We start from the raw sequence: 14,709 nt of genomic DNA on the forward strand, positions 1-14,709 counted from the left end.
GGTCTGGGGGCAGGGTCTGCAGAATTTTTAAATATTTTTTTAATAATTTCCAGACAAATCCAGAAGACTTTTGTCTTTGTAGCACTTTAAGCTATAGACTCAGTTTAGCTGGATAATTCTGAGTGTGTATTTTGCTCTCCCCCCCCCCCCCCTCCCCTCCTGCTCCACCCCTCTCTGAGTCTTAAATGAACTCTCAGACTCTTGCATACACAGGCATAAATCATAAACAAGCAAAGCCTTTTGTATATGAAGTGCATTACTGTTCCTGGGATAACCCCATTGAGAGGATATAATCCCCCACTCTTACCTAGTATTATTCGGCTGGGCCTCAGGTCTAAATGAAGGCTTGTTTCCATTAGAAATGGGTCCACACAACTCAGCATGCCTTTGTCAGCAGGCTGTCTAAGCACATAGGAAGCCAATACAGGGACGACTTAATTTAATCATGTAAAATTTCTACAGGTGGGACAACAGGAGGAATAGATTTTATCCCATTGGTGGGTTAATCTTGATAAGCCCACCAACCAAGATGGATGAAACTAAGTTCAGCCAACCTATCATCAATGGAAACAGATCTTTTTCTTCAACTGAGCCCTATATCTAACTGAAAGTGGCAATCACTTATTTGGTATCCATATTCGAGTTGCCATCTTTACATATTGACCCAACTCTGTATACTGTGTTTCAATGTATGCAGTGATGTAACTGAAGTTGGTTTAGGACTAAGTACTAATACTACTGGCCCACTGCTCCTGGCTGGTTCAAGAAAAGGAGCATTGTAGTGAGGTTCTTCCTAACTTATGTCATTAAAACCAATTTACAAAGGCATTTAGGGGAGTGCTTCAACCTGTAAGAGAGAGTTAGAGATAGCATGGGGAGGGGAATTCCTCAATGGTATTATATGTGTAAATTTGCCAAGCAGTTCTATTCCAAATAGATGTGAGAACTTTTGGACTTGAAACTTTTCCCACAGCAAAGTTGAGGTCACTATTGTTATTTATAACCTAAAAAGCACTAGGGACTGTAGTGAAAGCTAAAATAAAGTACTTTGATTAGTTCCACTGGCATACATAAATTCAATATCAAAGTTACAAATATTAGTGGCTGGCATAAATATAAATTCAATATCAAAATGAAAATATTACTAGTCTCAATGTCAAGAAGTGATACTCTGATAAATAACACAGACTCAGGTTGCATTTTTGGTAAAGGGTAAAATTCAACAAAGCGTTGAAACTCAGGGTGATCAAATATTTCAATCACCAGTGGAGATACAGGGTGATACAGCCGCAGGTGGTAGCAAGCCATCTGTGCCAAATATCTGCCAATAGAATCTTCCCTGTACAACATTTTAACAAGATCCCACAGAGACCATTTTCTCTGAGTAATGCTGCAGCTGTTACATAGCAAAATATAACCACTTATGACAATGGAAAATGTTTACTAGTATATACTTCAGTTATTGATCTATTGTCTTACTGTGTTGCTTTGCTCTTTCCCATAAATGTGTGTTGACCTAAAACTTCATTAGCCTGAATTTTAAAAAGAAAAATTAAATGTAAGATTGCCTTAAATTGGTAGGTTCAGGTGAGATTCAAACTCTGTTTTTAATTTATTTCTGCTCTCCAAATCCTCTATTTCAGGGCATTTCAAATAAAACGCCATAAAATATATTTTGCAGAAGTACCATTTTTATTCTCCAATCATATTCTTGAGATATATAAAACAATGAGGTTCAAACTGCCTAAAATCCACACTTGCTGGCTATCATTCTTAGCCTGAGAATAATGACTTAAAGGCAAGAGCAATTTCCCACTTATGTAATTTTTCTTTAACTTTTTTTTTCCTCAACTTCATACGGGCACATTAACCCAAAAATGCTTGTGTTAACCATCTTTGGGTCTTTTGTAGCACAATTGAGGTGTCACGTTTAAAATTCACTGTCAACTACAGCCCACCACAGGAGGCCTATAATTTTCTGATTTCAGACATTTTGAATTTTTGAATGAGTAAGCTTGTCACACATTCTGATTACGGAAGAAGAAAAATGGGAGCTTCTTACACTGGTAGATATTATGCAAAGCAATATCATAATTATGTTTACCCTAAATTCATCATGTCTTATAATAGCTATATGTGAATGTTATCACATATATTTTTTGAAATTACAACAACTATACCACCACCTAACCAACAAAGACGGTACAATCAATAAGACGGGAGTTTGCCATTTCCTTTTGAACAGAAAATTTTACTTTTTTCCCACCATGATCAGAGATAAATACCATCAATGGCTGCATTATTTCTTTTTTAATATCTACCATGAGTTCAAATTGACTTTATTACTTGAATGGCCACAGAGCAGATGACAGATTCAACACATTCAACTAAAATGCATACCCTGAGCCTGCAGAAGAGGGTACACCCTTTTTAATGTAATCCTACAGAGATAAGGTTATCAAGAGGAGGATGGCCATGTATAATTTGAATCTAGAAGATGAACCAAGATAAAATACATGAACTGTTTGCAACCAAATGGAAACCACATCAAAGTAGGGGTGCTTTTGTCAACTGCACTTGAGTCCACTGGGTTAACAATGACAAGACATTTTTTTCTACAATTTTGGTTCTTTGCCACAATAGCCTACGTAAACCAACCAACAAGGGCCTATAACCCGGTACCTGATATACATTTTAAAAAATGTCTCACATCTTTGTAACAGTTATTAGTAAGCTTTTTCCCCTGCAAACATGATCACTTATGAACTTAATCATCTCACAAAATGAAGTCGCATCTGATTTTAAAAAGTCTCCATTCATTCATCAGTATGACAATTGAATCATACAATGATATAACCCCATTCAGTTTCATAAGTAAGACATTTTTTTTGTATTAAAGGAATTTCAATATCACATAAATTATTTGATACTTAAAATAAGTATCCATCCATATCACAGATCATAAATGTGAAACTCGGAGTAAAAACATGTATATTTTACAGACAAGAGCTGTAGGTTTCTATCTACACACACACTCTAACAGTAACTGTATTCTACTGTCACTAGTTGAGAAACACTTAAAATTACCACGTGTCACTGCATTTGCTTGAGCTTCTTTTCTTAAGAACATAGTATTGATAAAACCACCATCAAAGGCCCAGGTGTGAAATCTAAAGAACAGCAATTTAGCAGGCATAATGAGAAATGTGAGAAATTATATCGGGCCAATTAACACAAATTCTGCCTTTCCTGTCTGTCAGGAAATTGGCAGTGTTCATCCAGACAGCTCTTAGAACTAACGTCAACTAACTGTTCTACTGCCCTAAATCTGGGTTGGTCTGAAAATATTAACTACCCCACTGGTAAAATTTTGTGAGGAAAGTATTGGAAATGGATTTCTACAGAAAAAATTTGGTAAGTTCTACAGCTTATATGGAGCAGATAGGTGCTCCAGTTCAGCAATGCACTAGCTGTAAGTAAACTTACTGACCTTACACACAGAAAAAAAAGTCTAATTAAAAAAGAGAAATATCTGGACCTTTGATCATGTTCATCACTGTAGAATGAATGCTTTGTTTTGCAGATCAATAAACGTAGTAAATCAAAAAGTCAACATAAAGTGTACCCGCGGCACCAGCTGACCTCGTTTCTTTTCTTCCCCTGCCCCACGGCTCTGGTTTTCTTGTGTTGTGAAAACAGACACTCTTGTTCGCCATTATTTTCACAGCACAAAAAGGGTCCCAACGCACACACAATACTGTCTCGTACAGGGTTGTTCAGTAATCCATTACCCATTCTGATGACTAATCCATAGACGCGAATGTAAATAATGGGACTAGGGAACAAGTGCATCGTTATCGTTAAATTTTCAACAATTATTAGTAATTTTGTTTGTCTTTCAATGTCCTATTTTTGACTCCATTCTTTTTGGGTAGGAGCAAGGATCTTAGACTGGTAAATTTGTTACAGTTTCACATTAAAGGTTATGGGGAATACCTATCTTGTTTAAATCTAGGACCAACAGTTAACAAAGTGACAGGTGTACTGTGTGTCTACATTGCCCTGAGCTGGCAGCAACAGAAGTTTATTTGCTAGCTGTTTTATTGTCCCTAAACTGAAATATACCAGATCAACATGACCGCAGTATGAAACTGCTTTAACCTTGTGTTTCTCTTTTGGTCTTGTTTTCAAGTTTTATACCATGTCAATCATTTTCAGTAAGCTTACAAATTCATATAAAGGTCAGCAGTGTCCCATATAAGGTTCAACACTTATGTCTACCGTATCAAACATTTATACCGAGTAAACTGAAAACGATACTACAGACGCCGCTTAGGTGGGCAGAAATATAGACAATGAGATCGATTTGAGGCAAAGGCCATTCTGACACTTTCGAGGCAGTCACTAACTTTATAATTATTATATATTTAAAATATATATATACATCCCTAGATGAACGTTTCAGTGAGGCTAGACGTCGTCTGTGTAACATGACTATTTTAGATATGTAAGCTTAGCATGAGTCTTTACATGAGTCAAAGATAATAGTATCAACACTTAGTAGAATATGAAAGCCGAAACAGCTCGAAGAAGCACGTTGAACCTGCATAGACTTGCTGGCAAGCCACGCTTTCATGACTTACGCCGCTTTAACTACAGCTAAATCTTTATCATTAAAACCAGGTAATGGTACTTACACAAGCACCCTTCGTCCTCGTCAAATTAGATCCACAGTGAGCTCTATCCATTAATAAAACTGTGCTCGACTGTAGTTCTCTTCTTCCATGCAAGACAACAATGTTTAGGGGCGGAGCTATGACGTCACGGACCGTCCACTTCCGGAATAAGTGCCCGATGATTGACAGGTATGGGTGTCTTTGATTTTCTCATCCCACGTAAAGTGTGAATTATCATTTAAGAAATAAGGATGGTGACACCAACGCCCAACGTATTGTTTAGAGAGTGATGTATAATAAGACTTATATACTATAGTACGTGTATAACCTGTTTAAAACACCATTTCGTCTCCACAAAAATTACCTAAAAGCTCATTTATTATTAGCACTGTGAAATTGGATGAAATTACCAATGTATTGAAATTCATCAATGGAAAAAAATTCTTTTAAAAATACATGACGCCCCTTTGATAAGCGGATACGGGAAACGAAAAAGAGTTGCGAAGATTTACATTGTACTAATTAGGATGTGGGGACTTGAATAGTGAAACGATCTTTATCTGATATATTCATTAACATTATCAGCATTTCAGATAGATCTTTTCATATAAAATTTAAAAAAAAATTAACTAACCAAAGTTGCTTTCATTTCGGGTATTGTGTGGGTAGAGCAGTTCTTCTTCATATCTTTCTGGAGATGAAAAAATTAGGGGAAAGGAGGCAAAAAAAAAAAAAAAAAAGAAAATGAACTAGGTTAGGAGTGGTGCTCTTTTAAAAAAAAGTAAATAGACATATCAGGCAGTATAAAAGGATTTCCGATTGGTGCATAGATCTAAGTTACAACAAAAAAGCTAATACACGTTCTTGGTAACATTACTCATTTTTATTCCCCTACGGGAATTTCCTATTTGACATAAAGGATGTTCTATATAGTGTCCCTCAAAATCATGTAACATTCATATAAAACCCCATCTCTAGACCTAAACGACGCCCTATAGGAAATTTTCGTAAGGGTTTATTTCCTATCCAAAATCGAGAAATGGCATATGCGTTACCAGTTTAGAAACGTGAAGATTAAATAGCTAAATTCAACTAATGAAAAAAGAACTTATAATTACGTTTCGAATTTTAAGACCAATCATCTGGTAAGAGTTAAGTATAGATTGTGTTAGATGTGCTTGCAGGCCCAATCCAGTGCACAGCTAACACAGTGGTGTTCTCTGCATTGTTCTTATTGGTGGGTCAGTCTTATGACCTTTGACCTATATATCTAGGCCACTAGCCTGTCAACAAAAAGAAAACACGTGTGTTGAAGTGAACAGTACAAAAGGTTGGGTTTTTAAGCTGAGTCATGGCGTCTTTGACAGTAAAACAGAGAGCAGTAGGAGCTATTGTCGGTAGCCTTGTGGCTGATGCAGCCGGTAGGAGACTCAGTTAATTATAACATTTATGAATTTACTGTAATTTTTCATTATAGTTTTAATTAAAAGATCTCTCTATACCCTGAGTTTGAGAGTTTAAAGAGTTAAACCGTCTGTACCGGTAAAGCATCGGCGTTTGATGATGTATATATGTGTTTTATTTCCAGTAATTTAATAACCATGCATTTCCTTATCCAAAATATTTTTTATGTTTAACTTTTACTTCCTTATTTCTATAACAGAATAGTATAACAAATACCTTTTTATTAAAATTGGAATTGTGGAGCTAAATATTAAGATGTATAATACTGGCAATGTAATCATGAAGCTATGTAATATGTTTCACCCCTAGTTTCAGAGGACACCAGAAACACATGCATGTACATTGTCTGTACTATCAGCATGCCTTTAACTGTCCTTGAGAATGGGGTGTCTAAAGTAGAATAAAGTAGAAATTATCGAGGAATCTCAACTCTTATTATCTGGCCAACTAATAATAACTTCATGTACATGTATCTGTCAATGTTAGGCCAACCCATCCATTGGATTTATAACACTGAAGTGCTAGACAAGGCACTACAAGGCAGAACACACCCTGAGTTCATAGAGGAAAGTCACTGTCCTTTCTATAAGCAGCCAACTGGGAGATTCACATGCTATGGCGACCAAGCACTGGTGGTGCTGGAATCTTTGGCAGCTTGTAAAGGTGATTTATTTCCAAAACTTGTTTTTTTTTCAAGTTTTGCCTCATTTTTTTACTTCTTAATTTTAAAAATCAATTCACGTGTATCAGAAGAAAATAATTTTTGAAGTGATAATTAAAACCAGTTTCATGGGTTAAACAATACCAGTAGGCATGTTTTGTAATCATTTAATCAATGTAGATGCTTTCATTACACTTATACCAGTGTAAGAATGAGTTAAGCTACACCACTTACCAGCATGAGTCGATCATCTGTCCTAATATACTAGTAACAGGTAAAATACAGGTTTGAGTTAAATGTGAAATAAATGGGTTTCACATTCAAATGACTTTGACATACAAATGCATTTCACATAAAAATGGGTGCAAAAGTTATCCCGACTTTCACTATAAATAGGGGAAATAGTGGGAAAATATTTGACAAAATCAAGGTCTTGTTATTACTAATATTTATGCAAAAGGGGGTAATGTCCACTTTTATTTAAATCCTGATTCAGAAGAGTGGATTATAGGAAAGCGGATGTTTAAATGGCCAGTAAGCTGAAAAGTTAAGGACACAGACTTATGAGCTATTTTAGCAAGTATGGTTTTATAATTAAACTTTGTTTGTTACTCTGTTATCTTATTTTATTTTTGCAATGTATTTCTTTCAAGGGTTCAATAAGGATGATTACAAGAAACGTCTCATGGACACTTTTGGACCAACTTCTCCTTACGAGCCCAAACTAGGCCGCCAGCCAACGAGGGAAGACTTACCAATTGATGGACCATGGAGGAATGGCTCTATCAAGGAATTTATTAAAAATTACCAGGAAGGAAAAGAGAAAACTGGAAAGGAGAAAGATCCACAGGTAGAAATATAGCCATGTAATTTATATATGTTGATTCATTTTTATTTATGTTTTCATCTTCATATACTCCACTCATGCTCTGTTAAAAATTAATTTAATCATACATAAAACAACATGTCTGTTTGCCACTGTAGATTATGGAAGATGTATCATAAAGGATGTGTTAGGAAAATGTTATGATACACACCGTATTCCATTATCGAATAATGCTGAAATGATGACTCATAATGCTATGCTTTTTATTAGTGAATTTTTAAAACCTGTTTGAAAAAAATATGTACTATTTTAGACAATTAAGACTTTAATGAGAATAGCTATCTAATGTAAACCATATGTGTGTTTGTGTCATCACCACATTAATTTTTTTTTAATATCTTAACAAGGATATGGGGGGGGGGGGGGCACAAAAAACATTTTCGAAGGACGTGGGTTCATTTTCAGTAAAAAGGGACCTTTTTATAGGAACCTGTTATTCCTAAAGTATTTTCAATCCAATTTGACTCAGAACCTAACTTTTCCAGCCAAAAATATGGTTTAGTAACCCCCCTCTGAACCTCCCTTTCCTTATATATATGGCCTGGAAAATAATGAAAATGTAGATGAGGATAATTGTACTATAAAATAAGAGGACAGGATTCAAAATTACTTGGTGTTGTCTCATTTAGATTCTCATAACCCGAAAAAAAAATTATTTTATTTATTCTTTTTTTTTGGGGGGGGGGGAGGAGAAAATTGAGTACTGGGGGGGAAGGGCATGCCAGATGTGTGCTACCATTGATCTGCCATTGGTGCTCTCATAGCATTACATAATCAGGACAAAGCATTATTGGCATGCACGTCTACAGTTCCTTATGTCTAATATTTCTGAAACAACACAGCCTTTTACTCATAGCAGATAAAACAATCATTCTATCAAAACGCCCACAATACTGAGAACATGTATTGATTTCTTGTGTAAGTAGATTTAGTTGTGTGATTTGATATAAAAATCTATGAAAATATGGATATCATTTGTGAATAAAATCTATGAAGTGATCTCAAGCTAAGCAGAAAGTCTATATATACCAGTAGTCTGTATGTACTTCAAATTTACATCTTATGGCAAACACAACACTTTGTATACGTGTAGGTACAAGTACATGTACCAGTACATGAATATAAATAGCATAGCCTAAAAACATTGACTTAAATGTCATATTTTCTATTTTAATAAAGTTTATAGCAGGGATGTAAATGATTTTCTTCACATACTGAACAAAGGGGGAAAAAGTATATTAGTAATGAACCATGTAAGTAGCCCATTGTCTAGTGACAATATGTCACAGGATTTTGAGCAGAATAGGGTCAGAAACACAGTTAAAAGTTGACCCAATTTATTCAAAATATGTTTCTGGTTGTTTTATGTTAAATTCTGACTATAATTACATTTTCTTTTAACAAACAACACTTTGGATTCACATGATTTACATGACACTTTTGTATTGGTTTCTATTATGACAGCACATACTGTTTCACCCTTGTTGTTTAAAGGTCAACCCCTCCTTTCATTACACATTTTCTAGTATAATATGACATCGCACAGTGCTGATAGCCACATTTTAGGCTGTCTGAGTTAGATTCTTATCATTTGGATTACTCGTAATTGAAAATTGAAACAATGAAGAATACCATATGTTGCGCATACATTAAAAGAAAAGTGGTATTTGAAAATTATTTAATAGGACTACCAGAAAATATATTTTGTTATATTTGCCACCTTGAAATTCATATTTTTATGAAAAATATTGTGGCATTGTTTAAGAGATTTGATCACCCACCTAATACCTTCAAGGAGTGGTTACAAAAACAAGGATCCATACCTAAAAAGTCTTCTTTCAGCTAATGGATACCTGTCTACATTAATTAAGTATTTTCCTCCTAACTGCTAACAGAGTTGCCCACTAAGACTAGAAATCCATATTTAATACCACAGTCTACCAGTAATTCCTGAAAAAATATACATACCTGTTCCCAAGAAGGAACTATTCAGTGGCAGATCCAGAGATGTTTTTTGACAGTCTCCCAAATTATCTTTGTTGGTCCACCTCCATATTTGACCATTTTCTGTCAGAAAAAATCTTATTAGTTAGATGCCTGTCATTGTAAACTTGAAAAATTCTGACGGTCTTCTGGAAGACCTACGGGTAGAAGATGGCCACCATCTTTCCTTGCTGTTGGTGGATTTAGTCTACATCCCATACAGGCTGTGAGAGAACTGTGGTGCTGTAGGTCTCAGGCAGGAACTGAGGAATTGAATTTATTGATCCCTTGAAATTCTGGGAATTAACCAAGATTACTTGTGAGTCATCACATGTTCGGGATCTGCATTCTACTTGTACTTTATTTTCTTTACTTAAAAATCATTTTTCCTTTTTGGGGGGAGGGGCTGAAGTGACCTCACAAAACTGTTTACAAAACTGTTTATTTAGAATTCAATTGCTTGAAATGCAGAAAAATTGATAAAATAAATAAATAATATACAAGTAATCACAAGATAATATAAGTTAAATTCGTTGTTGTGTAAGAAACAGCCTCTGTGGCAAGAAAAAGAGCTGTTTTCAATACGTTTTAGAAATACTGTACCCTTTATGGTATGTAATTGTTTCAGCAAATAAATGAGTACATGTAAATATACTGTAGATACATGAACTTGAAACACAATGTAGATTATAGCTGCGTGGATATGTGGATGGACTGGACAACAAAATAAAGATAACATAACATAAACTTCAAGCTATTTTAATGGTCAGTCAATGCTCTCTAATTTATTGTTACAAAAAATTAAAATTTACAAGCATTGTCCTTTCCTTGCCACATAGAAGATGCTGATAAACAGTCATGTCTGCTCTACAACCCACTTCATTGATTGCCCAGAATTTGATGACTGTAAGATTATAATCTTGTTGAGACAAATTCAATATCTTCAGGCTCAGCCGGTTCGAATTATATGCTTAATTTGTCATCACATGGCTGCCAAAGCAGCTTAGGGGTAGACACAGTGGCGAGAACAATTCATTAGGATTAACCATGGATTGCCCTGGATAAGTTTGAAATAGATTTTCTGTTGTCATGATCTGTTAGGTCATTTTTGTTGCCTTTCAGTGTAGTTATCTGTATTGACGAGCTGTGTTTTACATAGTGTGATTAGAGAGACATCTTTGATAAATCACTAGGAGCTATGCTAATCTGAAAAGATGTTTTAGTATCAAAGGTATTTTATTTCTGCATCAGTATTTTACATGTAAGTATAAAGTTACACATGAGAAAAGACTTAAATTGTAAAATGTAAATTTGAAAAAAATTAAATTTTCCTACTTTGTGTTAAATGTTATCATAAATATTTTTTCAGTCATAGCAGTTCAGTCATCAAAAAAAAAAAAAAAAAAAAATAGAAAAACAATACCTATGGATTGGTTTTTAAATCTTTTTTATCGCCTGCCTCCAAAAGTTATTTTAATCTTTCCAGGCGGATGGACACTCCAAGGTGGCCCCTATTGTAGCATTATATGCTGGGAGACCAGAATTGAGGACAATGGTGGAGGAGATAGTGAGAGTGACACAGGAGGACAACACGCCAGTGGAGTATGCTATAGCAGGTATTGTATGAGCATGAATGTTGTTTTAATACTACTTAATTTATTTCAATTGATATAAATGTCAGTGGTGGATTTAGAGGGGTGTTAGGAGGGTCTGCCCCCCCCCACCCCCCTTTGATGTCTGAAAAAGGTCACAGGTATGGTCCCCTCCTGAAATTAGAAAAATTTTGGAGGTCATCAGGGGCCCCTGAACCCCATGCCAAGGGGTGGGTTGGGGCGGCTTCGCATCCTCAGCTCCCCCCTTCAAATAATCCTGGATTCGCCCCTGAATGTAGTGACAGATTTTTAATTAAAGTTGGTGAGAATTATACAGAATGAAGACACTAATGTTTTTATTGATATATTATATATTATTTATATTAATGTATATTATTTAATTTGGAAATCTTGATTATACTGATACGTCAGCTGGATGGAGAAATACAAAAAGTAATGGATGAAGTTATTTAGATGTGACATGATTTTTCTTTATCTTGTTTCACATTTTATGAGATGTCAAGCTTCCATAAGTTAAAATTTATCTTTATTTTTTTCGATTATTTTTATATCTATTGTATCTATCTTTTTTTTTTCTTTCAGGAGCTCTTCTCCTGGAAGAATATATTCTGAATGGAGGAGACAGTTCAACAGTGGAGAAGTTACTTAGTATGGACATTAGTGACACAGTGAAGGAGCAAGTCAAGATAGCACTGGCTGCGAAAGATAAACCTTTCAGAGCAGCCACCAAGGAATTTGGCTCTTCCTGTTGTACGTATACTGATGTATTGATGAAGTTTCTCTAAAACTCTAATGTGAAAGTACTTTGGAGTATATATGGATTTTTTATTAATTATGCATATGTGAAAAAAATTAAACCTAAAATCGATAAAATCATATTTCCAGAAATGACAAAAATATTGTGGTTTCTTACATATTCTTGAGTGCAAGTTTAAATAATTTTAATGGACGTGTATAAATTCAGTTTAAATGAGTCACCCAAATGGCAACGTCCATTTGACATGGTGACAAAACAACTGCTGTCACCCCAGTTAAGATGACAACCACTGGTGACTTTCTGAAATCAAAAATTGTTATTTTTTTATCAAAACAAGTTTTAATTCAATTTTTAATTTTGTTTTCTTATTCTTATACTTACCCTGTGCCTCCTTTTTCCAAACAGCTTTGCCAGGAAGCTTCATCTGTAGCATACAGTCCATAGGTGGCGCTAATGGTAACTATGTGGATACCATGAGGCAAGCGCTCACATCTGGCGGAGATAACTGTTCTAGGAATATGTTGCTAGGGGCTTGTCTTGGTGCCCAGGTAAAGGCTTGTCTTATGCTTTGTTTATCTTTAAGGGAGGATAACTCTTGGTTATGGTCAGAAAAGTGCCATTTGAAACAATATTTCCATACTTTCCAGTGATTAATGAATCTGTTCCGAAATTTAAAGATAGGCTATTGTTTTTTTTTAAGTGTGGGTTTTATAAAAATTTACTAATAGATTTTTATGTAGGGTAGCCATCTATGAAGGTCCATGTGGTCTGATGGCAAGTTTTAGACCGCATTGACAATGATTGAGCCAGGCTTTTAAATCCTGGGGACTAAATATGGCGGACGTACATGAAAGAAAAACCGCCTAATCTTTTAATAGTCTCTCTGCCTCTCACATGCCTCCCCACACGTTGTCCCTGCGGGGTACAGTAATTAAATCTTGGCTCCGTTCGCCATGTGGAAGCTACCTGAGAAAAAGAAATGAATTGGCTCATAGAGCAGCTATGAATCGGGATCAAAATCGTAAAAACACCCCCTTCCAGTTCGATCAGGCGTAGGGAACTAGGCCAGCATCAGAACGAGACTGCATACGCAAAAATTCTGCCTTCCTCCTCCTCCGTCTACTGGGGCTGGCTATCTCCGTGAATATCTCTTGTGACATTATCTCCGTAGATAGCCGATTCATTGCTGCTCTACGGGCCAATTCATTTCTTTTTGGTCTCCGAGATTTAATGACTGTCCCCCCGCAGGGACGACGTGTGGGGGGGGCGTATGAGAAGCGGAGAGACTATTAAAAGATTAGGCGGTTTTTCTTTCATGTACGTCCGCCATATTTAGTCCCCAGGATTTGTAAAGCCTGGCTCAATCGTTGTGAATGCGGTCTTAGAATAATTGTGATAACTACCATTTTGATGGTAAAATGGAATTTAACATATTTGTATGTGTTGTGTACAATGTATTTATTGTAGAATTTTGAATTTGACATGAAGAATTGTTATCCCTTTCAGTTCTGAATAAATTATTACTGTAGCAATTTTAAATTAAATATTATAATGCAAAATACTAATTAAATGACATCAATGATAAAAATAAATATAGTTGTAATTCTATGATTTAGCCAGGCTATTATTGGTTGGGTGAAAATTAATTGAAATAAAAACAACGTACTAGTATACAGGCTTGATAGATCTAAATCGTCTTTGTTACCTAATTTCTGCATCAAATATGCAAATTTCTCATAAAAATAGATTTTCAAATATTTTTGTTTAAGTGAATAAATTGTTGAAAAGAGATAAAAGTAACTGAAATGTAGGTGTTATTTAATTGGAGTGTGATATATTTCAAAAGTAGAAACCGTGCTAAACAATAGTGATAGTCATATTCATCAGAAGGATTTAACTAATCATTGATAGGATTTGTTTCAGGGATATACTAGTATGTAGTCATTGCAATTAGATATTTTCTATCCTTTCAGCATGGTGTTGATGGCATTCCTGAAGACTGGATAAAGAAAATGTCAAGACAAGATGTGGTGGAATTAGCCAATCAGCTTGTGACCGCACGGTGTTCATAACAACATAATAATGTTGTGGAAATATTGAGAATATAAGTGTATTTTACCCAGTAAAGGACAACACTTGGATCATCATAATTTTTTTATATACTACTGATTACAGAAGATTGTGTTTGCTGTAAGAAAATTATTTGAAATATTTTACAACACTTTTTGGACATTTTTAATCTGATTGAGATATATTTCTATGTACCGTATATACTAGAGTGGTTATACTTAACTTCACATTTGTATTTTTTTATTGCAAAATCATGTAGAAAATACAATAATATTCACATTTCTGTTGAAAATGAAAATTTGCAGAAATATAATAACACAGTATGGTGAATTTTTCATATTTATTCACTTCACACCAATAATTAGTATAAATTATACTTTCCTTTTACATTGTGCAAACTAAAATAAGTATGAATACACTGGTCCAAAAAATTCTGCAAAGGTAAAAGTCTTCACTGAGGAAGGACTCTCATTCAGTGCGAAAAAAAAAAAAAAAGCAATGCTTATAACAAAAAGACAAAAATGTGCAAAAATACCATAAATTAAACGGTCATTAAAAGTTGTGTTCAATGGGGACATTTTAGACTCATTTTACAATCA

At 34.9% G+C, this 14,709-nt stretch overlaps 2 protein-coding genes across 4 annotated transcripts in view; one reads left to right on the plus strand and one right to left on the minus strand.

The window, feature by feature from the left end:
• The window catches only part of LOC106153074 (uncharacterized), a 50,625-nt gene extending 45,786 nt beyond the window's left edge, over positions 1-4,839 (minus strand). For both annotated transcript variants that reach the window (XM_087008475.1, XM_013526847.2), the window contains exon 1: positions 4,698-4,839. The gene's annotated coding sequence lies outside the window, so the exon portion shown is untranslated. The remainder of the gene's footprint in view (positions 1-4,697) is intronic.
• Positions 4,840-5,937: 1,098 nt separating this feature from the next.
• On the plus strand, positions 5,938-14,440 carry LOC106153051 (crystallin J1A-like). 2 transcript variants are annotated; one of them, XM_087009289.1, is made up of 7 exons: positions 5,938-6,097; positions 6,627-6,803; positions 7,455-7,651; positions 11,157-11,286; positions 11,866-12,033; positions 12,446-12,588; positions 14,014-14,440. In XM_087009289.1, the coding sequence occupies exons 1-7, from the start codon at positions 6,028-6,030 to the stop codon at positions 14,110-14,112; spliced, it is 984 nt and encodes a 327-aa protein (XP_086865415.1). In that variant the 5' UTR covers positions 5,938-6,027; the 3' UTR covers positions 14,113-14,440. The 2 variants fall into 2 exon arrangements, with proteins under 2 accessions (XP_086865415.1, XP_086865416.1); XM_087009290.1 differs by lacking the exon at positions 6,627-6,803 and having other exon boundaries at positions 5,947-6,097.
• Positions 14,441-14,709: the final 269 nt, after the last annotated feature.

The sequence above is a fragment of the Lingula anatina genome, chromosome 3 (genome assembly GCF_051362555.1).
Source record: "Lingula anatina isolate TDL-2025a chromosome 3, LinAna3.0, whole genome shotgun sequence".
Taxonomy (NCBI): domain Eukaryota; kingdom Metazoa; phylum Brachiopoda; class Lingulata; order Lingulida; family Lingulidae; genus Lingula; species Lingula anatina.

What these genes read in the sequence shown, in the direction of transcription:
- LOC106153051 (XM_087009289.1), top strand. Translation starts at nt 6,028, where the DNA reads ATGGCGTCTTTGACAGTAAAACAGAGAGCAGTAGGAGCTATTGTCGGT. An exon ending in CCTTGTGGCTGATGCAGCCG is followed by an intron (nt 6,098 to 6,626) that starts GTAGGAGACTCA and finishes TGTCAATGTTAG; the next exon opens with GCCAACCCATCCATTGGATT. An exon ending in GGAATTTGGCTCTTCCTGTT is followed by an intron (nt 12,034 to 12,445) that starts GTACGTATACTG and finishes TTTTCCAAACAG; the next exon opens with CTTTGCCAGGAAGCTTCATC.